This window comes from Hyperolius riggenbachi, chromosome 9 (genome assembly GCF_040937935.1).
Source record: "Hyperolius riggenbachi isolate aHypRig1 chromosome 9, aHypRig1.pri, whole genome shotgun sequence".
Taxonomy (NCBI): Eukaryota; Metazoa; Chordata; class Amphibia; order Anura; family Hyperoliidae; genus Hyperolius; species Hyperolius riggenbachi.
Genome location: NC_090654.1, coordinates 189,803,503 through 189,831,152, shown reverse-complemented (window position 1 = coordinate 189,831,152; position 27,650 = coordinate 189,803,503). Strand labels below are relative to the sequence as shown.

Sequence of the window (27,650 nt, the reverse complement as noted above, 5' to 3'; positions counted from 1 at the left end):
ATAAAAGTAGAAGCATATTTTAATTCATAACTGTATGGTGGTTAATCTTTTGCATGGATTTCAGCAAAATGAAAATAAATATCAATATGTTTGTCATTGCCTAGGTAACTGTTATGGGACGCCGAAGCCTCCAATCCATCCTGTCAATGGGAAAGTGACTTCCGGTGATGCATTGCAAAATCCACTCTCCGGCTCTAAGCAGTCGACCCCGAAACGGACAAAGTCTTACAATGATATGCAAAATGCTGGCATAGTGCATACGGAGAACGATGATTTTGACGATGAGGCTCCTGAAATGAACAGTAGTTTTACAGGTAAAAACAATTTGTCACTTCCTCGCCAAGGCAAAGGCGCTCCTATTTTTACTTCAAAGACGATGGAAAATGTATTCAAAGTGAGTCATCTGGTCCCAAAGTAGTGACCCAGTTAACATCCTCCTTCCACTGTACTAAAAGCGTGACATGGTGCAGCATAGCATACTTTCTTATGTAGGTCTCCGTGCTCCATAAAAAGATGTCCTTACCCAAACCCACAGCTGACCACTCAATGTTACCCCCATTCTTAACAGACTGAGCATGTGATATTTATAATATACACACATGTCCTTGTCCTGTGTGAACACTCACTGGCCAGCTTCAGTCTGCACCATTGTTTTACTCTGCTTTTAACAAAACACACACACAGACACACACCTCTAACTGGTACACACATCTGGTTTTAATTAGCCAATTTTACCACTTTCATGTAGTTTGAGCGGTTTCTTACACAATCTTTTTCATAGTATTCACAGCCTGTTGCCCATCGTTCTACATTGCAATGGTGAAATTGGTCAGTGATTGGCCAATCGAAATTGGGTGTGTTTGCACCCTAAGACAATGAAGGTCCCTAATGCCTCATGCACACACTAGATGATCCTCATCTGGATCCGTAACATCCTCATCCACATCTTTAACATCTTCATCCGGATCCGTAACATCTCCATGCAATAACGTACACCACCTTAATTCTAATAATTGCATATAATTTCTGTTTTAAGAAGGCAAAATAATGTTTTACATAGTATTTTAGTAAGGAGGCTTTTTGATCTCTTTCAGCCCATTACACACTCCTAGGAGTTCTGGTTTACCATGAGCTTGCTGGGCAATCTGTAACTCTGTGTCCTACCCTATAGAGCCATATTAACCCATGCACTGATGAGGATCAACCAATTCAAAACAGTCTGTATGCATGTTGGATTAGTTTGGCTCTGTAATCCCTGGTACACACCATACAATTTCTTTTCAGATAGATGGATCGAATAGATAATTTCCAACAGGTCCAATCTGATTTCCAATAGTTTTTCTGGTCGATTTTGTATAGAAGTGATCAGAAAAATGATTGGAAATCAGATCGGACCTGTTGGAAAATCTATTCGACCCATCTATCTGAAGAGAAATTGTATGGTGTGTATTGTATGGTACCAGACTTAATATTAACGAGCTGACACATCATTGCATTCCAGCAGTTCTGGAGGTGTGTTTAGTTACGAGATAATTTGCATATTTAGCAGTGACACATTGTGGAAGACATCATATGCTCACTCAAACCGGAATAATCGAAAATGTCTTCTGTTTTAAAGGACAACGGAATAGAGAGGAATATGGAGGCTACCATATTTACAGTATTTCCTTTTAACCTGCCTGGCGTTCTATTAAGATCGCCAGGGAGGCTGCGGGAGGGTTTTTTTTTTATAAAAAAAAAACTATTTCATGCAGCCAACTGAAAGTTGGCTGCATGAAAGCCCACTAGAGGGCGCTCCGGAGGCGTTCTTCTGATCGCCTCCGGCGGCCAGAAGTAACACGGAAGGCCACAATGAGCGGCCTTCCGTGTTTCGCTTACCTCGTCGCCATGGCGACGAGCGGAGTGACGTCATGGACGTCAGCCGATGTCCTGACGTCAGCCGCCTCCGATCCAGCCCTTAGCGCTGGCCTGAACTTTTTGTTCCGGCTACGCTGGGCTCAGGCGGCTGGGGGGACCCTCTTTCGCCGCTGCATGTGGCGGATCGCCACACTGCAGCGGCGATCAGGCAGCACACGCGGCTGGCAAAGTGCCGGCTGCGTGTGCTGCTTTTTATTTGAGCCAAATCGGCCCAGCAGGGCCTGAGCGGCAGGCTCCGGCGGTACTGGACGAGCTGAGCTCGTCCAGACCGCTCAGCAGGTTAAGCAATACAAGTTGCCTGGCCATCCTGCTGATTCTCTGCCTCTAATACTTTTTAACCATAGACCCTGAACAAGTATATGCAGATCAGGTGTTTCTGACATTATAGTCTGACCAGATTAACTCCATGCTTGTTTCTGGTGTGATTCAGACACTCCTGCAGCCAAATAGATCAGTAAGGCTGCCAGACAACTGGTATTGTTTAAAAGTAAATAAATATGGCGGCCTCCATATTCTTCCCACTAAAGTTGTCTTTTAAGAAGGCAAAATTCTGTTTCTCATGTAATTTTAAATAAGTGAGCTTCTTTATATTTAATCTTAAAATATAAATGAAGCACTTTGATCAATTATAAGGCCCGGTTCACATTAGCGTTCCCTGTCCGTATTTTCCGGATCTGATCCGGACCGCATACTGAACAAACGGAACGTATGTTCCGCATAGCAATGCAAAGTCTATGCGGACGTTCACACGTGTCCGTTCCGTACTGCCCGGAGCCGAACCGGATCCGGACTCCGGACACTTTTCCAACATGCGCTATTTTTTGGGTCCGGATCTCCGGCCCACGCACCCGGACCGGAGCCGGACCTGAGCCTGACAGCATCATCCGGAGCACAGAAACCAATGGGGAATGGAAGGCACAGAACACACTGCCTACAAAAATCTGACGTTCTACCCCACTTCCTATGCGTATCCAAGCGGCCATTTCGGATGGGGACACATGGGCCAAGCATGTCTGGAGTGGAGCAGCAGTGACAGACGTGCTGGAACTGTTTGGCAGAATGTCGGAGGTGGAGGTGAGGCCTACAGCGGAGGAACCTGATTCTACAGGTGCACCAGGTGCACCTTCTGCTGACCCCAAAATTTTTTTATTTAAATTTCACTATTTTTGCCCACGGATCCGGATGGCAGCCTGATGCATGCCTAATACAAATGGACCGGATCTGGATCGGAACCGTACGGTTCTGATCAGGATCAGGTCCTGATCCGATCAGGATCCGGTCCGTTTACTTGCCAAAACGCAAGTGTGAACGGGGCCTAAGTTCTGAAATCCTCTTCCATCCTAAAAAATCAAGCCCTGCAAGTTAGAAGTGACCAGATGGTTAGAGTGGATAAAGGGCAGGGCCGGCCCGCCCATGAGGCGGGGTGAAACTTTTGCCTCAGGCGGCACTTCTGGGGGGGCGGCACCCGCCCGTCCGTGTGTGTGGGGGGCCGCCCGAGCTGGAGGGGACAGCGGCGGGGAGGGGGGTCGGACCACCCCCTCCCTCGCCTGGGTCCCCCGTCCTCCGCTCCCCTCCAGCTTTAACAAGGTCCGTGCTGGCTGCAGCTATTTGTAAGAGGCAATGGGCGGGGATTACTCACCTCTTCCTCGTTCCAGGTCAGCGTGCGCTCCACTGATGTCACTTCCTGCTACGCCGCAGGAAGTGACGTCAGTGGAGCGCACGCTGGCCTGGAATGAGGAAGAGGTGAGTAATCCCCGCCCGTTGCCTCTTACAAATAGCTGCAGCCAGCACGGACCTTGTTAAAGCTGGAGGGGAGTGGAGGACGGCGGACCCAGGCGAGGGAGGGGGGGTCCGACCTCCCCTCCCCGCCGCTAGGCCCAATACCCCCTTCCTGCCCGCTGTCCCCTCCAGCTCGGGCGGCCCCCCCACACACACGGCTTGGGGGGGGGGGGCGGGGGCGGCGGCGATTTCTTTGAAAATTGCCTCAGGCGGGAAAAAGTCTAGGGCCGGGCCTGATAAAGGGCACCATGTTGTAGATAGAAGCTAGCATATAATGCATCTCCTCAAGCTCAAAAAAACAACACCACACAAAAGTCCATTTGCTTCTTCATCCCAGCTCCACTGATAACATCATTAGCAGTCTGTTGTACATTTAGTATATAAACATGCAGACTCTCCCAATGGTGAACTGTGAATACTAAAATAACAGTCACACAATACACGGACATAGTTGCAGTGTCCATAGACTTTCTTTGTAAGCTCTGACTCCCTGAGCTTTTATAAAATTCATCCAAGCAGTGCGGAGCAATTCTGATCTGTGCAATGTTCTAACTGCACATGCGCAGTCAAAGAAAGCACTCATCAACAAGCTCATCCTTTAGATGTGCATGCAGGGTTTTGAACTTGCGCCTGCGTAGCTCTATATTGTGTGGCAGCACTTGAGGGGACGCCCAGAAAGGTAATTGACCAAAGGACCCTGCTAAATACTTTCAGGAGAGAGGCCCCAAGACAACAAGCAGCATCAGGAGACTCAGGAGGAGGTAATCTAGCCCACCATGGGCTTCAGGGGTAATTTAAAGGGCACCTGAAGTGAGAGGTATATGGAGGCTGCCATATTTATTTCCTTTTAAAAAATACCAGTTGCCTGGCAGCCCTGCTGGTCTATTTGGCTGCAGTAGTGTCTGAATCACACCAGAAACAAGCATGCAGCTAATCTTGTCAGATCTGACAATAATAACAAACACCTGATCTGCTGAATGCTTGTTGAGGGGCTGTGGCTAAAGGTATTAGAGGTAGACGATCAGCAGGACAGCCAGGCTACTGGTATTGCTTAAAAGGCAAAAAAATACGGCATCCATATCCCTCTCACTTAAGTTGTTTTTTAAGTCACTGTGTCCTGGATTCTGGAGTAGAAGGGGCTTTGTTCGGAGTACCAGACTCTCACAGTGCTTAGGCTGGTAGTCTGCTCGATGGACATTACGGATCAGCATTTTTTGCATAGCTCCTAACTGCCCCTCTTTTGGAGGGACGGTCCCTCTTTGGGAGCCTTGTCCCTCTGTCCCTCTTTCTTCCTCATTTGTCACTCTTTTTTATGTAATTATGTATATTTACCTACTTAAAAATGTGTTTCATTGGCTCTGACCTTTATTCCCATCTTTTAAATTGATACATTTCTTATTTTCAAATGTTAATATGAAGGAAAATGACCCAGGATAGAAAGGACCAGTGTGGTTTGAGTTATAAAACATCTTTTTCTTATGAAATCTTTATGCTAAGTGTGACTAGGGGTGTGCTGGGGGTGTGGCAGGGGCGTGGCTTAAGTGTCCCTCTTTCTCATCTCAAAAAGTTGGGAGGTATGTTTTTAATGCTGGGATTTGAATGCAGAAATGTGGGTGTCATGCTCTTTGATGCAGGATACATGAGTGTGGTGTGCTTTCAATACAGTTCATGCATGTACAATATGATCTGGGCACCAAGTTTTTTTTTAAAGCGACAATTGAAAAGTGTTGCTTTGAAAAACTTGGCACCCAGGTCATATCAATCATTCAGTTATTTTAAGAAAGGGTAATAAACATTGTTTAACCACCCTGGCGTTCTGATTAAATCGCCAGGGTGGCTGCGGGAGGGTTTTTTTTAAATAAAAAAAAAACTATTTCATGCAGCCAACTGAAAGTTGGCTGCATGAAAGCCCACTAGAGGGCGCTCCGGAGGCGATCTTCCGATCGCCTCCGGCGCCCAGAATAAACAAGGAAGGCCGCAATGAGCGGCCTTCCTTGTTTTGCTTATATCGTCGCCATAGCGACGAGCGGAGTGACGTCATCGACGTCAGCCGACGTCGTGACGTCAGCCGCCTCCGATCCAGCCCTTAGCGCTGGCCGGAACTTTTTGTTCCGGCTGCGCAGGGCTCAGGCGGCTAGGGGGGCCCTCTTTCGCCACTGCTCGCGGCGAATCGCCGCAGAGCGGCGGCGATCAGGCAGCACACGCGGCTGGCAAAGTGCCGGCTGCGTGTGCTGCTTTTTATTTCATCAAAATCGGCCCAGCAGGGCCTGAGCGGCAGCCGCTGGCGGTGTTGGACGAGCTGAGCTCGTCCAGACCGCTCAGCTGGTTAAAGGTTTCAAAGGTGAAAACAACTCAGGTTACTGCTATGCACTTGACAGAAAAAGGTTTTAAGCATAACTGATTTACACACATTGGCCTCAATTCACTAACCTTAACTCCTGTCTTTAATAACTCTTCTGAGCTGTTTTACAGTTATCACCATGGTGATATAATTGTGATAACTGTAAAACAGCTCAGAAGAGTTATTAAACACAGGAGTTAGGGCTCATTCACACTATGTGCTGCGCTGTCAGTTTTGACGCAACGCACATAGTGTACGATCCACATGGCAACATGAAAGTCCATAGACTTTCATGTTACCATTCACACTACAGGTGTGCGTTCCCATGCGTTACGATGTAACGCTTCTGGGGACATAAAATCGCACGACGCACACGTCTCCCGATGGGTACGGCTGCCGGTGCCTGCGCTCTAGCGCTCCCCGACGTACATTCCGTGCGTTGACCGTGCGATGGCAACGCAAGCACGAAATCGTGTTCGTGCTTGCGTTGTGTAGTGTGAATGAGCCCTTAAGCTTAGTGAATTGAGGCCATTAGTACAGTTATTTGTTTACTGCCAACCTCTCCACATCATATATCTAACAACTGTAAATCCAGGTATACACACTGGATTAAACAAGGCAGCTGTTAAGGATCGTCTCGGCAGCGAATTTAGCACATGTACTGGAACTTCCCAGTGTTGCTTAAAGCTCAGTCATGCACCTCAATCTCTCCTTCCCCCACCATAGCAACAGAGACACATCGTTAGTCTCTAGGCTAGTGACATGCCTGTACAGCACTCAGCCCCGAAGCGTCATCCAGGGATCCAGTCCCGATCCCAGCGGGCAACAGTAATCCTACATTTGTATGAGGCTTTATGTTTTATTGTATTGCTTTGCAATACATTTATGACATTTTGCATTATAATGTGGCAACAAAATATGCCCAAACCAAACACTGAAATATTGTGTATTGATATGCCTTTATTTATTTTTTTCTTTCTCAACTACTTGTTAATTCATATTCTGTGTTGTAATAGACTCTAGTGAACAAGACGAAAACAGCACTAACACTACTCAAGAGATCCCCACACCACTGATTCGGACCCTTCCTAGTTTTCCCATCACGGAAGCTTCTCAGAAGTTGCCTCAGTACTTACCTCCTGTAGACGAGGATATCCTTGGACCCCTGCCTGAAAACTGGGAGATGGCCTACACCGAGAATGGAGAAGTCTATTTTATAGAGTAAGTACCATTATCTTTCTTTTCACAAGACCTGTAAGCCTAAAATGGGCTAAATAGTGGCCAGTGACAGCTCAGTGATCAATACCTGTCAGTCAAAATACTGTAAAGCTAGTGTGTCAGCTCACTGTACCATACAATTTCAACTGGCTTTAAAGTGGATCTGAACTCTTGCACAGGACAGAAAACAAAGAAATGCACCCTGTATGTATTTAGAGAGTTTAGCCTGCTTAATTCCCCCTAATTTGTGTCTAATCACAAGTTGTAATTTGATCTCTGCCCTGGGTCACATGACTGCCACAGCAGAGATGGCAGATAAGCTCATTTGAAAGCACAGAATGTCAACAATATGTGTGCTTCCATGAAGCTGGAAGTAGAAACAGTGTGGATATATGTTAGAATTTGTATCCGCTGTAACAAATACATTTTTTTTTGTTTAAAGGTTATTATGCTGTTGTGTATCTTTTAGAGCAGAGGTTGTTCTGAGTTCAGGTCTGCTTTAAAGGGAAGGTCCAAGCAAAATAAAAAAATGAGTTTCACTTACCTGGGGCTTCTACCAGCCCCATGCAGCCATCCTGTGCTCCCGTAGTCACTCACTGCTGCTCCAGTCCCCTGCTGGCAGCTTGCCGACCTCGGAGGTCGGCGGGCCGCATTGCGTACATTTTTACGCATTCCCGCTAGTGCAGGAACATTAACACATACATTTTTACGCATTACTGGTTCAATGCGTAAATTTTTACGCATTGAACCAATAATGCGTAAAAATGTATGTGTTAATGTTCCTGCACTAGCGGGAATGCGTAAAAATGTACGCAATGCTGTCCGCCGACCTCCGAGGTCGGCAAGTTGCCAGCGGGGGACTGGAGCAGCAGTGAGTGACTACAAGGGCACAGGATGTCTGCATGGGGCTGGTAGAAGCCCCAGGTAAGTGAAACTTATTTTTTTATTTTGCTTGAACCTTCCCTTTAAGGGAATGAAAATACATTTAGGCTGCTGTTCTGCATGATGGTGTTGTTACTTTTGATTTTGGTGCTGCTACATTTTGGCATAGGGCTTTGGGAAAAGAAAACTATGACGACTGCTTTAAAAAACTAAAACTGAGCATTCATAAACGAGGGGTTGATGAGAGCCAGAATTAATAACACATGTATTTAACATTCTGCCTGAGACTGATTCACCTGGTATAGAGTAGTTGCAGCTTTTCTAGACCGTTTTTCTTTGTCCTGCAAAATGGACACCATAACTTTTTTGGCTGATTTTTGGGTGCAAAACTTATCTGGCCGCAGGGACGTCCTCGGTCGGTAACCTAGGCAAAAAGTCCTATGCAGCTTTAAAATGGGCCAAAACAGCATTGGATGTTTCAACTTGTTCCTCCTTTTGAGAACTATTGGTAATAACAACAAATCAACACACTTCCATGAGATGTCCAGTATCTGGGCTATCTTTTTTTTTTTTTTTTTTTTTTTTTTTTTTTGTGTGTGAATCTTTACCAGTCCTCAATCAATGAAGGTATTGAACGTTGCTGAGTCAGTTGAGGTTGGGGTGTCCACTTCGGGTTCTATATCCCATGGATATTGAGTTGACATTTTGATGCAATTGCATTTGTGATTCTCGTTTATAGAAGATAATCCCTCCTTTAATGCAGCACGCAGAGCTTTTGGAATTGCAGGTGTGGCCGAATCTGAGGGCTGGGTAACACTAGGCCTAAAAAACACGATTCAGTGGGGGGGACTGTGGAAATGGATCTTATGTTAAAGAGAATCTGTATTGTTAAAATCGCACAAAAGTAAACATACCAGTGCGTTAGGGGACATCTCCTATTACCCTCTGTCACAATTTCTCCGCTCCCCGCCGCATTAAAAGTAGTCAAAAACAGTTTTAAAAAGTTTGTTTATAAACAAACAAAATGGCCACCAAAACAGGAAGTAGATTGATGTACAGTATGTCCACACATAGAAAATACATCCATACACAAGCAGGCTGTATACAGCTTTTCTTTTGAATCTCAAAAGATCATTTGTGTGTTTACCTTCTGTCCCCTTCTTCTCTCATGCACTGAACATTACAGGCTTCCTGCAGACAGCTCTGCCTGTGCCTGTGTTTGTAATTCCTCAGTATGTGTCAGCCAGCTACTTTCACAGCCAGAGGAGGATTTTTATCCAGCTCTCTTCTATCACTGATAAGATAGCAGAGAAGCTGCTGGCTTATGTAAATAAAACCCACACTGGAGTGTGCATAGAGGAACAGACCAGCACGGAAGAGTTGGCAGCCTTCCAGACACAGGCTGACAAGTCTGACAGGGGTTAAGATGCATTGATTTATTACAGAGACCGTGATAGTACAAAGTGCTGCAGTGAGCCAGAACAGATTAGAATAGGTTTAGGAACTTGTAGGATGGTAGAAAAAACGTTGTAATTTTTGTTACAGAGTCACTTTAAGCATAGGCTTCAGTTACACTTTCCACTTAAAACAGAGAGGGAGCGCTATGCACCTTCCTGACCACCATGATTTTTATGGAGACCCACCATGGCTGCCCACAGAATCAATGCAAGCCTATGTAAACAGACTGTGTCCCTTCTCACTAATCTGTTTTTGCATTCTTTCATGCCAGTTCCTGCTCTAGTCACCTGTCTTCTGTGTCTTAGGTTATCTCTGGTCTCCTGCTGCTGTTGGTACACAGAACGGAGCTCCTTCCGAAGCATCAGGCTCCCAGTGGATTGCAAAAGACCAATGGGATTTCTCCCTAGCATCAGGGTGGATTATCATTGGTTAACTCAGTGGTGGACCAAGAAGAATCCTCCCTGTTGCAGGGAGGATTCCCATTGGTCTTTAGCAAACCAATGGGATCCTGATGTTTCTGCCTGGGGCTCTAATCTGTGTACTGGCTCTTGTCCAGTGCAGTGGAGCTGAGTAGCGGTGCAAGCAGCGGCAGATAACCCAAATGGTCGAGGCAATTCAGGCAGACTAAAAGCATAATGGGGAGTAGTGTGAATAGCTGTGCATCCAGCGTATAAGTATATGTGATCACACCCACCTTTAGTGCCTTATCCTCCACCCACTGGCATAACAATAGCCCCATGCGACCACAAAGGGGCCCTAGGGGCTATTGGGACCTGTGCTTCCTCCTTCCCATCCTGCAGAGTAGCCCAGGAAGCAGTGTAATTATTATCTGCTCCGGCACTATGTCGGGTCTCCTCTTCCTTTCGGCAGCCACACACACTGTTCTGTCATCCTCAGGCTCCCGATGCATGTCACATGATCAGGAGTCAGGTATGCAGCGTAGAGCATGTGGCTGCCAGGAGGAGACCCAATGCATTGCTGAGCAAGGTAAATATTACTCATCCCTGCATTACTCTACTTTGGAGGTCGTTGATGTTTTAAGTTTGCCTGGCCACTATGTCCATGCCATAACCTCTCTACACATACCCTACCCTAAACCATGCCCAAAAGCCAAAGAGATCAACAGTAGGGATGATCAATGACCTACAAATATTTCTGAGATCATGCTGGATTATGTAAATTTGTATGCAAATTCATGCAGCTTGAAAATGGTCCAATCAGTGGGACTTGATTGTTCCATTTTCCATCTGCATATATTTGCATACAAATTTTCATAATTCTGCATGAGCTCTGGAATCATTTGCATCTTGTTGATCATCCCTAATCCGCAGGACTGCCAGGCAACTGGAATTGTTTAAAAGGAAGTAAATATGGCAACTTCCATATCCCTCTCACTTCCGGTGTCTGTCAACTCTTCACTGGTAATGATCACTTCTATGTGGTGATTATTATACATTCAGTGATTGTGTGTGGGGGGAGGGGACATGTAAAATCTGCACAGGGGGCCATGGCACTGTAGCTATGCCACTGCATGTAGACCTAAAGCATCTAAAAGACTATTATTATTTATTGGCTTTGTATAGCGCCAACATGTTACACAGCGCTGTACAATAAATAAGGTTACAGACCATAACAGGAGTGACTTAAATTCCTTTTATTCAGCTCAGAAATGAGTTTTAGCAGCCTAAGAAGGAGCGGCATCAGAAGCGCTGCTTATGCAAATACATAATTCATCTCGGAAGCCGTAGCATCAGACCGAGACCGTCTTCCCCCTTAAAACAAATGATAGCTGCTTTCTAATGACTACTTGACTGTTGTACAACTCGGCAATGTGTTACTGTTCCCTCCTGGCGGCCATGCATTTTAAATCCTCTTGAAAGCTTGCAGTGTTAATATTTCAGCGAAGTGATTTGCTGAAGGGTTGCGCTTACCCTTTCCATTGTGTTTTTTTTCCCTTACCCTCGTATGATGATTGTGCCGCTCCGGAAAAAATAAATAAAAGGAAAACAGGCAGCTCATCACCCAAAACACGAAGATCTGGAAGCTGTCAAAGCATTAAGTGTTATTTATTCAAACTGGCCAGATCACAAGACGTTGCCGTCTGACGGCAATATTAATTCCTCGCGCAGAACAAACCAGCCTTCTAGACGGCTCACATACTGCTTGGTAAAGCAAGAAGCCAAGCAAATCCCTTAACAACTGCTGTCGGTTGGGGGTGGGGGGAATATTATTTTGTTTGGTCTTCAGCATCTGGGATTTGAATTTGTGATAACCGAGGCCCTCTATCTGCTATTTTGGGGAACTGCGTGTATGTTTTCTTCCTGCAGCTTTTTTTTTTTCTGCAAGCCTACAGATCTCTAGATGTGCTCTGTCTGTGTCCAGTCAGCTCCATTTATTACCTGGAAACAGATTTTACACCTTTAACAAGCAAAACAAGGCAATCCCATAATGTTCTAGCGCACAAAAAAAACAACAAATCACTGTGGTCGATCCCTGCATCATCCATGGTGATCTGAGGTCAAAATGGACTTTAGATAGAATAGAAAGCAAAAACAAAACTCACTTTTCTGTTAAAAAAACATCAAAGGCACCATAAAATTAATCATTTTTCGTGCCACGTGTACGGGCATTGTAAAGGGTTTCATTATTATGGTTGTTTTCATTTTATTATTATAAATGGGCCTAATGGGGAGTGAAGCAGCGTTTATGGCGCCAGGGTCTGCCTTAAAGTCTACCCACGGCGACCTGTGACATGATGTGATAAATATGTGTATGTGCAGTGAGAAACGTATTCATAACCAGGCTTTCGTACTTGATTTATTTTGCTGCCTGAAAGAGTTAAGCATGGAAGTGACTGCTTCTGTCTTATCGGTACCTTGTCGGGAATATAGTAAACCTCACTGATAAGCAGATTACAGCCATGATAGTTTTCCTGGCAGAAGAGAGGTAAAATACATGAACTATTGACCTTTTTCTAACTCTGGGACACTTTATAAGCTGCCACTGAGCTAAGACAACAAAACATTCAACCTACTTTGTAAATATGAAATAAACCCATAGGATATTTTAAAAAGTCATTTTTAGCAGGAGGAGGATAAATATAATTGTTTAACTTATCAGTTTATTTTCACCTCTGGCTCACTTTAACGTACTGGTTGGGCAGTAATTGAGTACATTGCTGTAGGTCAGGTGATATGCTTGCCTGTGGAGCTAGAGTTGTTCACTTCTACTTTAATATTTAAAGGGTGGGTGACTGCCAAAAAGACTGAGAGGAGCAGAGCAACCTGTGGAAAGTCTTTTGTATGCAGAAGTGGGAGGAAACCTTTAGAGTGGAAGGCTTACCCCACTGTTAGTTATGATTGTAGTGAAGCTTCAACCAGTGTGTACTGTTTATCTTTACTTTCAATACAAATGTTTGGTAGCAAAATACAAAAGTGGAAGGCTGAAGAAAATAGCATGGAGGTAGCATTGAATAGAGTTTAACTTTTGGATTGGTGTCTGGATATGATAGGAGGGATATATGGTGGAGTCACATTGGAGAGAACTTTGTAGATGAATCAAAAGCCTTTGTATAAAGACGCATTAGGACATATTTACAAAGAAAAGTTAAATAGGCAGATAAGCTATAACTAGGCATAGTAAAGACTTCTGTGTGGCTCTCAAACAACCTGTTACATTCTTTGTTTCTTTTGCAAGAAACTTTTTCTTTTAACAGACTAAAAAACAAAAAAAAGTACTTACAATATTTGTGATAGAAACCCTCCTAACAGGACTCACTACTTGGACAGCTGTAAATGAAACTGATAATGGTAAAGGCCAGGGGGACAGAAGCTGGCCACAGTGTAAACAGCTGCACAGATACCTGCAGAGATTGCAACCGGTGATGAGCTGCCAGAAGGCAATGTGACTCTGGAGGGCTCAGGAAAGAGCCATTAGCAGCAGCCACGTGACCACCACTTTTCAATAAGACTCAAATATTTAAGAGTACCTTAAGATAATACATAAGATTAAGCCAATAATCTTATGTTACAAGATTGCTGGGAAGGGAGGGATATTTGTAAAATACATAAACAAGAAAAAATGAAGACAGGCTTTAATGATCAGTTAGAAGATTATATTAGGGAGTCAGTTGCTTTATGAAACAATTGTATTGCACCATGGAAGACCACTTTTACTGTGTGTGTTGTCAGTAAGACCTGGTTCACACTGCAAGAGCTGTTTAAGTGCCAGTGATTTCAAAAGCTCTTGCTAATGCAATGCTATGGGTGATTTTTATAAAAACACATAGCTCAAGTGAGAACAAACTCATACCGGTAGCATTACATTAGCAAGAGCTTTTAAAACCCCAAGCATAGACTTCCGGTTCCGGCGCCTGCAGGGAAGGAATGCGATAGCGGAGCTCCGCTAAGCACCGCACCAAATAATCAGCAAAAACCCTGGAAGAAGCTTGGTATACACCCCACAGGGCACCAAATACGATCCCAAAGCCTCAGAGGTCACGTATGGATCGATATCTCACCAGATCAGCGGCAAAACACGGAGACCGCCCTCGTGACTCCACTCGCGGCAAGATGGCGGAGCAGGCCCGATACACTGAAGGCTACGCCACAGACGAATCCTCGACGCATGACTGGGAGGAAGATGGGCACCCAGAGCAGAGGCAGGGTAAGAGACATCCACAGCACCCCAAATCCTTAGCCAAAGAGGTCGCTAAATACCTCATGCCAGACCTGCACAGCATAGTGGAAGCCGCAATTACCAAATCCCTGTCCGCCATTACGAAAGACATGCAAGCACAGGCACACAGGCTCAAAGAAGCAGAAAAAAGAATATCCACATGTGAAGACGACTTACATGATGCCCATATCAGGTTGAAAGACACAGAAAGGAAGAATAACACCTTCCATACTCGAATAGAGGATCTTGAAAATCGATCCAGGAGGAGCAACTTACGTATAGTAGGCCTCCCAGAGTCACTCAAAGCAGAAGACCTAAAAGAATTCTGCGAGAAAACACTACCAGATCTGCTATCCATCACGGAAACCTGCAAGACGGAAAGGGCGCATAGAGTAGGCCAGATACGAACAGACAAGAAAAACCCAAGGCCCAGAATGGTTATGGCGAAGTATTTAGATTATACAGATAAGGCCACGATACTCAGAGCATATAAAGACATGGAGGGTACGCTGACCTATGAAGACACTTCAATCAAGATTTTTAATGATTATTCACAAGAGGTCTCACTAAAGCGGCAGGCTTTCACACCCATCTGCTCTGCCCTCATCAAAAAGAAAATACGATTTGCGCTACTATACCCAGCCACGCTACGCATCACAGACCAGGGAGGCCAGATACATATGCTCAAAACACCGAAGGAAGCTGAAAACTTTCTCAAAACACACAAAATTGCCATACATACCTCCCCAGAAGCATCTCCACGATCCCAAAAATCGCCATCGCAGGAAAGGGGGTGATGTATTATATTTTCAATGGGCAACTAGAAATGATCATAAGAGTCTTGTGAACTAATAGATTTAGATATAAATCATATCTTCTGAATTGTGATATCTACATATTATTAACATGTCATATGCTGATGTTTGCTGTGAGTGCTTTGGTAGTAAGGAAGCTTATCGCAGATCTGCAGGGAAGAGGTGAAGTCAATACCTATTTGGAGTAATGTTGTTATTTCCCAGAGGAAGGCTACTTCAGATTTATATTTTTATAATAATTTACTTAGACCCATTCCACGTTGGGAGCAGGGTTAGTGTTCAATACTTTTCATGTAAATTTGGGATACTGTTAAGGGGAAAGGGAGGGAGTCACATCATTTCCTTATATGCTATTAATGTGATAATGTTAAACCATGTGAAGATCATTCGAGAGACACAGAAAAAAAGTCAGACATGACAGTAAAAATCTGTTCATGGAACGTCAAGGGACTGCGCTCGCCCATTAAGCGTTCACAGATCCTGAGACACCTGAAAAAATTACGGATAGACATAGCACTATTACAGGAAACGCATCTAAGAGAAGAAGAGATAAAATTTATGCACAAAAGCTGGGTGGGACATTGTGTGGGGTCAGCAGCCGTAGGCAGGAAAGCAGGAGTAATCATTCTAATCAATAAACGTTTAAGGGGAAAAGTGGACTTACACTATACAGACAAAGAGGGACGCTGTGTAGCTGTCAAAATCCATCTCCCGGGTGATCTTCTCATAATATACAATATTTATGGTCCAAACGATAACAAATCAATGTTCTATGACAAATTGCAGTCTATACTATTTAAGGAGAACCCGGACTATCTTGTTTTGGGAGGAGATTGGAATGAGGTGCCAAATAGTGTAGAAGATATCAAAAATGAAAACAAGGGAATAAAACAAAAATCCAAACCCTCGCTATTAACAACTCTTCTCAACCCCTTACAAATGATAGATGCTTGGAGATTCCTCCACCCATATGACAGAGAATTCACTTTTTTCTCCGCACCTCATTCATCTTTTTCCCGCATTGATAGCCTCTGGATAGGTAATAATTATGCCCTTAGATTGGTGTCAGCTTCCATCCAAGACATTTTAATCTCCGACCACGCCCCAGTAGAAATAGACATTATGGAAAAGATCCCACATGGGACAGACATACTATGGAGGTTCCCTTCTCATCTATATGGAGACGATAGCTTTACTCAATCCTTGCAGGGATGGTGGCTAGAATATTACGAGGACAACAAAACACATCTGGGAGATATCTCTTTATTTTGGGACACTGCCAAAGCAGTATTAAGAGGCAGGATCTTAGCATACTCCTCCATGAGGAAAAAAAAGACAAGTGAAGCATACTTAAGTACAATTAATAAAGTAAGACAAGCATATCAATGCTACCAGCAATCCCCCTCACCCAACACACGAGCCGAATGGGTCAAACATAAAACAGAGGCTGATAAATGGTTAAAACTTAGGGAAATACAAGCACAACCCAATAAACGTCATTTTTTTTTCAAATATGGCAATAAATCTGGTAGACTATTAACTAACATATCTAAGGGTATATTCGCCCCTACCCCAATCTTAAAGCTTAGTGATCAACAGGGTAATATAACTTCTCATCCCAAAGAAATAGCTGTTATTTTCTCTGAATATTATAAGACCCTCTATGCACAACCCTCAGGAGATATAGATACACAGGCACACCACTGGCTTGAGAAAGCAAATTTAACTAAAATATCGCCAGAAGATCTAGAGACCTTAAATGCATCAATAGCTCAAGAAGAAGTTATTGCTGCAATTACTGATTTATCTAATCACAAGGCACCAGGGCCAGACGGGCTCCCTGCCGAATTCTTTAAAAGCATAAAAACAGAAATTGCCCCAACACTCACGAAACTATATAACAAAATTTTGCTGAACCAAACAACATTAAACTCAGGGAATGAAGCATACATTAAATTACTACTAAAAAAAGATAAGGACCCTCTCGCCCCTGAGTCTTACAGACCAATATCGTTAATAAATCAGGACATGAAACTACTTACAAAGATAATGGCCAACAGACTAGCCCATATAACTCCAAAACTCATTAATCACACTCAGACAGGATTCACAAAAGGAAGATCAGCAGTGACCAACATCAGGAAACTTTTGGCTGTCCTGGAGAGTGTTAAGTCATACCCCATTACATATAAACAAGCAGCAGTCCTGACCTTGGACGCTGAAAAAGCGTTTGACGCTGTAAATTGGAAGGGGATGGAGCTGACACTCTGCAGGATGGGCTTTACAGGTAATTTTCTAAATTTGATTCAATCACTATATCAGGCACCTGCAGCAAGAATACATTTACCAGGCTACCTCTCCCCTTCATTTAATATTTCCAGAGGAACACGACAAGGCTGTCCCTTATCACCCCTGCTGTTCAATCTATCCTTGGAGCCGTTAGCCAGACTACTCCTGAATAAAAATAAAGGGATCCTCATCAACAATTACCCTGTACAGCAAGCTATATTTGCAGATGATATTATGCTTTTTCTTACAGATCCACACAAACAACTCCCATCTGTATTAAAACTAATATCGGAAGTAGGTACACTATCAGGCTTTCGCATCAACCCCTCTAAAAGTGAACTGATGTTCTTGTCCAGAAACGCCACCATCCCTGCAAAACATGATTGGGGAATAAAAATTACCTCAGGCCCAATCACTTATCTGGGAATTAAAATAGGACCAGATCCTTACTCTCTATATAATTTAAATATCACACCATTGGTGAAAAAAGTGGTATACCAACTTAAAAGCTGGGCCAATCTACCACTAAATCTTATGGGCAGGGCAGCACTGATAAAAATGGTAACGTTCGGAAGATTGTTATACCCCATGCAAGTACTTCCACTCCTATTCAGACATATAGAAATACAACAATTACAAAAAGCAATCTCTAACTTCTTATGGCGTAACAAAAGGGCTAGAATATCTTTAAAAAAATTGTCCCTATCCAAGGAATATGGGGGACTGAGTATCCCCGACATTAGAAGATACAATATAGCCTGCCTAACCAGACATGTACGCGACTGGATCTTTCAGACTTCTAAATTTTCCGACTACAAGCTAGAGGCAAGTATTGCCGAACCTTGGTCACTAGTAGGTATATTGCATGGAACTTGGTCATCACTTCCCCCCAGACTCAAACACAGTATACTATTCAGGGACACAGTGATAGTCTGGAGGGAACTGAGGAAAATTTTCGGAATGCCATGGAAGGTATCGAAATATACATCGCTATGGGGTAACCCTAACTTCCCCCAGGGGATGCAACATGAGGGCTTCCTTAAATGGGAAAAAAAGGGGCTTGTTAACCTAGGCCAACTACTGAATCTAAACACACACAAATGGAAAACTTTCCCTAGCATATGTGAAATGTTTCAGATCCCTAGATCACAGTTTCTTAACTTTGCACAGATCAGATCCCACGTTAACTCGCAGCTACTCAATATTGCAAGTATAGCCACTATCACACCCTTTGATAAATTTATTGCACCAGCAACGGACAATCTATCCTTATCTTCTATTCATCATACTTTACTTCAGATACAAGGAAAGCAACATGCCTCAAAATGCTTCAAGGGATGGACTAAATATTTCCAGGACCCACGGCTTATAGAGAACATGTGTGATGCTTATCTAAAAGTCCGGAAACTTGTTATTAGTGAAAACTGGAGAGAATCGTACTTTTTACTAATGCACCATGCAAAATATGCTTTCAACTTCAACCCCATAACTCCACCAACAGGATATGAACCTAAATGTCCAAAATGCAAACATCCACGAGCAGATCTGTACCACTGTATCTGGGCCTGCCCAAAAATAGAGAAATTCTGGTCTAAAGTGAATACCTACATAAATCAAATATGCAAAACAACGCTTACTAAAGATCCTCTGCTGTTCCTATTCAACATTGTATCCAGAAGCACGGATCCCTCTATAAAGACGATAACACCATCTGACTTAACTCATATTATACTCTGTGCAGCACGCAAAACTATCTTCAACAGATGGATTTATCCCACAAACCCATCTACATGGGATCTACAGGCAGAAATGCTAGAGCTATTTGCAATGGAGAAAATAGATACATTGCTTCATAAAGAAAAGAGTTCAAAAAAATTCTTCACTAGATGGAAACCCTTTATTATATCTACATTCACTACTCCTGACATTAAGAAGTTAATGGAACCCTTTAAATATACCAGCTGGTATGCCATAGAAGATCTACAAGGTACATTGGGACGCTTAGCCATCACCTAATGTAAATCTAGCCCTATAAATTGCCTATTTATTATGCTTCTTCTTATAACACTGTCTGACTTGTGATAACATGCATTATCATTCCAGGTTCGGATCCACACCGGGGATGTGGATCCGTCTACAGCTCCATATATATAAAGGAAATGATGTGACTGGGGAGGGAAAGGGGGTTTGGGAGGGTTTAAACCAATTTTAAGGCTCAGAGAGGAGGGAGGAGAAAGGAAGCTATAATAAACTCAAACCAACACACTAGGTATCTTAGTTGGGTAGAATAACTTTATTAAAAGTAGCAAGTATAGAATAAAGATTAGCACAAACATATCCTATTAAGTTTTAATGCGTAGTGATCACTCATTTACATGAACACAAGTAAGTAATCAAACTATGAGATGTAAATATAAGCATACTCGTATCACTATGTAGCAATGTTATGTGCACAATGTTATGTGATAATCCTCTCACGTTTAAAGATGTAAGAAATGCTGAAATGCCAATAAATACATTTTAAAAAAAAAAAAACCCCAAGCACTCAGAAACATCTCTTGCTGTGTGAAGCAGCCCTAACGTAATAATTCAATCACTTTTTATTGGCTGCACAGAAAATTCCATGTTACCGCTACCATGTGCATTTCACTTCATAAGCCTGTTAACGTCACTCTGTGATCTACAGTTGGAAGCTAGAAAAATATCTGTTGACATGCTCGTAGCAGAAAGAAAGTGTGCCTAAAAGGATAATAAGAGGGTCATCTGGAAAGCAACAGCCATTTCCGATTAATCAATTAAGGAAACCTTTTCTTTTTTTGTAAATTAGACACTCTCTTCTGAATATTCCTCTACCCCCTTTATTTAAGCGTATATTTTTTAACAAGGATTTTAATTCCTTCACTGTACTAGAATCACACTCCTCAACTATGTTTGGGGGGGGGGGCTTTTCATGTTAATGCTGTAGAACAAACCGTTCTCTATGGTCTGTTACCTGTATAGTTCTGCCAACCCTGTTATCATTGTCTGTAATCCTGTTTATTGTACAGCGCTGCGTAATATGTTGGCGCTATATAAATCTAATAAATAATAATAATAATAATCAGTATTCTGCAGTCATGTGACAAGCGTAGCAGGGAGAGAAGATGTTAGCCCGACAGATGCAAGTTAAATTACACAGAATACCTTGTGTGTATAGAAAACAAATGAATTGCTGTTACTTCTGGACTCTCTTGCTTTGCAACTGAAAATATTATTTGTGTGATAATGTGTGGAATAAACTTGGTTTATTTTTGTTTTCCAGCCACAACACGAAAACTACATCCTGGCTAGATCCACGGTGCCTGAACAAACAGCAGAAGCCTCTGGAGGAATGTGAAGATGATGGTAAGTCAATTTCCTTTCAAAATGGGATATATGTCCTGTGCACATATGTAAATATTTGTCCATGTTGTATGCCCAGGGCATCTATATGCACACTTTTTTCTTTTGTAGTTCATTATTACTCTAAGTCTAATTGTGTATATTATAAAATGTAAGGCAGTAATTTTTTACATCTATTGGAAAATCTCCCATTTGCGCAGTTTGTGTACTCTCCTTTCTAAAGCCTCTTACACATGCCTGACTGAAATCGACCGCCTCAGCCGACAATCAGGCATGAGTATGGCAACCAATTCCCGACCAACGAGCAATCCCCGGACAGGTCTACTAAACTCTAGCAACACCTATCCCATTGTTCAGGCCACTCCCTCCGCCCGCCACCTGATTTCATGCATGCGCCACTTATCATACTTCTGTCACCCCCCACAGAGCAACACAGCCCCCCATCAGCACCCAGCGATGTCCTCCAAGGGGATCTGCTCCTGATCCTCGACCAGCGACATCAGTTGGGCGTGTGTACGCAACCTTGCATCTACTGATACTTTATCAGGCCAGTATACACAGTACTCATGCAGAGGGCCCAGGTCTTTGGAGGGGGGCTCTTCACTGAAGCAGTTACCCAGAAAGAGAAGGTGAGAATGTTGCCGAGTGTATCATTGTAGCCGAAGGCTGCTCAACTTTGTGCATGATTAAAAAAAAAAATTACTAACACATCAATATGGTACAGTTCTTTTTGTGATGATAATCAAATGAGTTACTGTCCTATCCTGGTCAATAAAAACCCAATAATGGAAGCCAAGCTGTCCCTCCCCAACTGGAAACAAATAAGTAGATAGTGGTTGATTCCTCTCCACACTGGACCTCAATTAGATTGTGGCAGAAAAATTTGGTTAAACTCACCCATTGCCCAGCTTGATGCAGTACAGTCGTATGCATCCACATTTGATCACACAGATTTTCCAACATGCCCCATCATTCGCACTTTTGATAAACTGGCGGGAAGTGATCCAAAGTTGATCAACTGTATTTAAAAAGGGCAATAGATATAGCCATAAATCGATATGTGTATGGCTGCCTTTAACTTAAAATACACCTGAAGTGGTTTTAAAAAAAAAATGTATGGTCCGGAGGCTTCCCTAATCCTCATACAGCCCCTGATTCCAGTGAAGGGTTCTTCTAAATGTATTCAACTTGCACCAGTTGACTACATTTCTTCCCACCATGTTTCCAGCTGTGGAGGAGCGCATCCCAACTGGACGTGCTCGAGTAAGGTCCACACATGTTCAGTAGAGTGAAGCAGTTGTGCATGGAGGAAAAGCGGTGCACACAAAGCTTCTGTCTACTGGGCATACACTGACGTTACTCACACCTGCCTATGGGGATGCCCTCCTCCATAGCTGGGAGCACGGCCCGAAGAAATGTATTGGAATGATTTAAGAAGAATGAGTTTAGAGGGACCATTGGCTTGAACCGTGGCTGTAGGAGGATTCGGCAAGCCCCTAGACCTTCCAGAGGCTTCCCACTGCCAAAGTAAGTATCTATCTAACTTTTTTTTTTCAATCACTTCAGGTATACATTGAGTTCGTTCTTTAGGTTTTCCTCAGCCGAATAGATTTTCTGATAGTTTTGTCCGTAAATGTAAAATGTTTACAGTGTCCCCCAAAGAAGATGCCCTCCTATTCTGTGAAATAGCGGGACTGATTGCTTCGCTCAATGCCACCAACTCCTATGAAATCTTCAAAGGAAGTTTCTGCAGCGGAGTGCCTCTTACGCATCCAACTCCCTTCCCTCTCCAACAAACCCTTCCTGCTGCTCTACTCTGTCTGTACCCCACCCAGCATGTCTGTACAGTGCTCAGCCCAAAACCACCACCTGACAGGAACAATCATTTTGTGTGACCAAAGTTTTTAGTCTATCTTTACTGAATACTCATGAAGGTAATACTGTGAGCATGCACTGTGTTTACAAATAACCTGAACTGAAAGGGATATGGAGGCTGCCATATTTATTTCCTTTTAAACAAAATTACCTGGCTGTCATGCTGATCTTTCTTGACAGTAGTGTCTGAATCACACACCTAAAAACCAGCATTTGGCTAATCCAGCCTTCAGTCAGAGCGCCTGATCTGCATGCGTGTTCAGAGTCTATGGCCAAATGTATTAGAGGCAGAGGATCGGTAGAACAGCCAAGCAATGTGCACCATTTAAATGGAAATAAATGTCTTTCACCATGGGTTCACTTTAATAAAACATTGCAACCAACAGATCCTTGAGACCATCTGTGATTGGATGTCATGGATTATTGCAGCCTGCCTAATGATAGCTTTCCATGCACCAAGTTCCTGGGCTGTGATTGTAGTGCAGCTGTCACATTTCTGTCTTTTCTGTTAGGAAGGTGTCAGACTTTTCTTCCCAGAATAGCATGAGAAAGACAACTTCTTCAGTCAGTGAATAGGAATTATATAGGGAAATCTGCATGTGTCACCTTAACAGTGTAATGACTTTTCCTCCCTCATGTCCGGATGTCAGAGTGATTGCATTTCTGTATATAGTTTATTTTAATATCCGGGTCTTTCTATAAGTAATGCCTTTCAATGTCCCAGAGGCCTTTTCACGTTATGGAGTCAGGTGTCAGCAGCAGTAGCTTTCCTGAAGGCCTGGGACCCACTAGGGGTGCTTTGCCAAATCGCAGAAGTGCTGTGATTTTTGTTGCAATTCACACAGCGACTTTGATTTGACTACTGTAGCCACTAATCCAATTGCTCCCAAAATGCTGCAAGCAGCGTTTTGCGATCACTCTGCTAGTGAGAACATCCCCCATAAAGATCCACTGGTGAAGCACTTTGCCGATTGCAGGCGATTGGCAAGCGCTCCTAGTAGGTCCCAGGCCTTAAAGTGTCAGGGGCCCAGTAACAAAGACTATGAGTCCTGATGGGCAGAAAAGTGCTGTGGTTTCTGCAGCAAAAACGTTTTTTTAAATTGCTTGATTTGGAAAAGTGGTGATCAACATAAATGGCCTCCACTTAGACGTCATCACTTCCTGTGAGGTCTCCAAATTCTGAATAAAGGCCCATTCACACTGTCGCATTGCTCTGCAATGTTGTTGGCCATGCACCAGCACCTCTCTGTTGCAGGGCCTACCCCATTCATTTACATTAAATGCGACAGCATGGCATTGCGCACAGATTGCATGCAGCAGTCCATTGCTGAGCACCGCATAATCATGCCTATTAGATTATGCTGTTTGTGCTCTGTTTCTTCATTTAGTCTCTCAGGCCAGCCCTCGTCTTCTTCAATCAGATGTTGTGTAACATGTGATGATCCCTGTGTGATGGTTTGAGCATGTCACATGACCTAGTGGAAGGGATTTTCAAGGTGATGTGAGGGCAGCAGTTGCAGGATTCCAGTGAATGCTGCTTACAAGCTTTATTATCTCACTCCCCTGCCTGAGAGCTGAGGTGAGACAACAGAACAGAAAATGCCTTCTGGCTGATCAGTCTCTCATGGATTGAGTCCAGTGAACTGATTTCTCCCCAAGGTCCTCCTAGTTCATAGCTCCTCCCTGTTTCATGCATCAAAAATGGACGTGTTGCTAATAATGTATGTTAAGACCCTACTACCCATCAAACATGCATCCTAATAACTGATTGTTTTTTTACTACCATCACAATGCCAACAAGGATTACATTAGAACTTTGGAACTATTGATAAAGATGTCTAAAATGCAGCTGAATATGTTTTACCCTAGAAAAAAAAGAGAATAGCTTTCACATTGTCTTCACATTCTAACTAATGTAAAAATTGAGGACAGTGAGTTACCATCATTCTCTATCTTATGGCAGGCATTTTTCTCTGCTTAATAAATAATCAAATACCAGCTGCTGGTATAAAGGGTTAATAAAAGAGAGAGCTATGATCTAAAAAAAAATCTTAGCATATATAAACACACACCCCAGAGTTGAGCATAAAACACCTAGTTTCATGCTACTGTTCAAAAGATCAGTGGGAAAACCCTAATGCGTCCCCTCCCCTCCTTCCCTATGTCAAAAGATGTCAACTGATGTAGTTTGTCAGGGGACAGCTAATAATGTCAAACAGACCATCTTAGCCTACATCTCGGTAGATATCAAGAAACTGAGGTACACTGCTTTTTGACTACTGTAAAGGCTCATACACAGGCTATAATGATCCCCCCCCCTCCCCTTCCCCATAGCAACAGTATGCATCATCAGCTATGGTACATGGCATACAATACAGTATGTGCAAAAACAAAAAAAAGGGTAAGAAGAAAAATCTTTAATTGTAACGGAAAATTGTAAAACCTCATCCAGATTACTGCTATAAATACCTGAATGAGGTTTTACAAATCTCCCAATGCAATAAGAGATTTTTTTCTTAGCTGTCACAGTTTATTTTGAGTACCTTGTTGTTTGTGACATAGCAGGAAGTGATAAGAGTTCTCCTAAATGGAAAAAAAATAACAGTCATAAAAACAATGCAAAATATCTGACTCTTCCCTAGCCCATCCAAAACACATTTTGGCTAGACTTCCACTACAGGCCTGCTGGAAGCTTGCACATGAGAGCCAGCAAACTTGATTTTGCCAGACCTTCTCTATCTCGTAATGTACTTTGTAAGGTTAGAACTTCCACAGTCCAATTGAATTTAAGAAAGTGCTGATTCTGTTATTAGTCGGACATGTTCTGCTGGATGCCTAATAGGATTATCGTTCAAAAATTAGATTCAGAGTTTCACTACTTTATCTTGTTTTGAGGTAGAAGCTTTGAACTAAGCATACAACCAGTTTTGCAGGTTTAAACTTTATTTCTTCAATTATGGAGAAGAGAACAACAAGATTACAACAATATACCCTGCTCTGTAGTTGGGCCTGGTTTACACTGCATGGATGAAAAGCTGATCTATGGAATGGATCTGTTTTTAAAAGGCATCAGTTTTTCATCTGTGACCCTCCATTCCGTTCAAGTGGAATATAACCCTGCATTTCATCTTTGCTCTAAAACATTATTTACAGCAAATTATATGCAGTTCAATATATATATATGTAGCGCAACACAGTCCTGACACAGCCTATTGCTATGTTAACACCACTTTAGTGCGATATCCTGTCTTGAGGGCTAGACTTGTAATTCACCACCACCACACAAACTAATGGGATGGGACTCACCTTTTTCTTACACCACCATTGGTCTAATTGGCGCCTTGGGGTTATTCCCGGGTCACCCCCGACCTCTGCGACCTTTTGTCTCACAAGCGTCCTTGTTCCCTTGTGTTATAGTGGTTGTATACCTCCAAATAAAAACTACTCATAGCGTAATACAGTCCTTTTTAAAAACACATCTAAAATGTTATTGCACTTACAAATTCCTTGATAAGATATCCAGCACGAGTTTTAACGGGCTCTCCCCCGTATTGGTGGCCTCTGGTGGGCTCCCTTGTGACACCAACGCTGCTAAGACCGGCCGCCTCGGCGTCCGCCAACCGCTCTCACACACAGTGCCTAGACTGACTTTTTTTTTTTTTAATTTGACAGTGACAGTCACTTAAAGTGAACCAGAGGCAATGTGACATGATTATATAAGCGTGTATGCACATTGCAAAAAAATATTAATAACCAGGCTTTTTATTCTCTTTTTATTTTGTTGCCTGAAAGTTAATTTTCAGGCATGCAAGTGAGCTTCTGTCTTGCTAGGAATATGGCAAACTTCACTAATTAGCAAATTGCAAAAAAAAGTTTTCCTTGCAGAACAAAGTGACGTAGAAGCTTTCCAGAACAAAACGTAGAAGCTTTCCAGAGGCGCCAATAGAATAAAAGTCACTTAAACGAGTTTAAAACCGATGGGGCAGTGGTGGGCCTATCCCATCCATGCGGACAAAGCAAACAAAGGAAGGACTGTGGCATCAACAGTCAAACAACAATTTACTTATACTCCACAGTAAAAATAGGCAACGCGTTTCACGGGCTCCGTAAAAGAGACCGTAAAACATTCAATCTACTTTGTAAATATTAAAACATAAAATAAAACTATAAGAAGTCTCAAAGAAATCATTTTTAGGTGTAAGAGGATAAATAGATTTGTTTACCTTATCATTTTATTTTCACCTCGAGTTCACTTTAAATATTAAATCATGCTACCAGAAAATGTATGAAAAAAAATAAAATGGTTACAAGTGCACAAGCCAAAAAATATGTGCGTACATACAGTACATCTGCAATTGCCTGCCATTTCCATGGGAATGTCAAAGCCCACCAGCACAAACACAAGTATACAGTATGGATTAATTTCCTCCTTTCTTTTACTGCTTACAGTCATGCAGATTTGAAGTTCTTGAGGGCCACATAAAATGATGTGGTGGGCCGAATTTGGCCCGTGGGCCTTGTGTTTGACGCCTGTGGTGTAGAGCCTTGTCGCTGAGTCTAGCTACCGGTGGCCAGTAGGTACTTTTTTGTGAAACGCCTCTGTTGAAAGGTTGTACTGTATGTTTTAGCATAGCACTTATCCCTGGGACTCAAATCCTTAATATCATGCAATATTGCCTTCTATTAAACTAAAAGTACCTGTCACAATGTTCACTCTATATCCCTGGTGCAACCTAATAAACCATGCTGCTTGTCTCTTTTCATTTATTTGTCTTCCAAACTATTACAAGTGTTTCAGTAGAGGATTGATTGATTGATCAATACAATACAATACAAATGCTGACTATAACTGGTGATTGTTAAATTTGGCCTCACGCTGAGAATGAATTACATTGTGGACTGTATTCTCAGCTGATTCTACAAGGAGACACTAACAAGTCTAGCGGCAGCTCTGGCACAGATCATTAATATTTGTACTAATCTAGCAGCTTCTTGATCAGCAGATGTCTGATAAATTA

At 42.8% G+C, this 27,650-nt stretch overlaps 1 protein-coding gene across 17 annotated transcripts in view; it reads left to right on the top strand.

The window, feature by feature from the left end:
- Positions 1–27,650, top strand: part of MAGI1 (membrane associated guanylate kinase, WW and PDZ domain containing 1) — an 869,123-nt gene that overhangs the window by 666,370 nt on the left and 175,103 nt on the right. For all 17 annotated transcript variants that reach the window (XM_068253813.1, XM_068253811.1, XM_068253812.1 and 14 more), the window contains 3 exons: positions 105–314; positions 7,054–7,258; positions 20,678–20,760. In XM_068253813.1, coding sequence (XP_068109914.1) covers positions 105–314; positions 7,054–7,258; positions 20,678–20,760 — 498 coding nt within the window. The remainder of the gene's footprint in view (positions 1–104; positions 315–7,053; positions 7,259–20,677; positions 20,761–27,650) is intronic.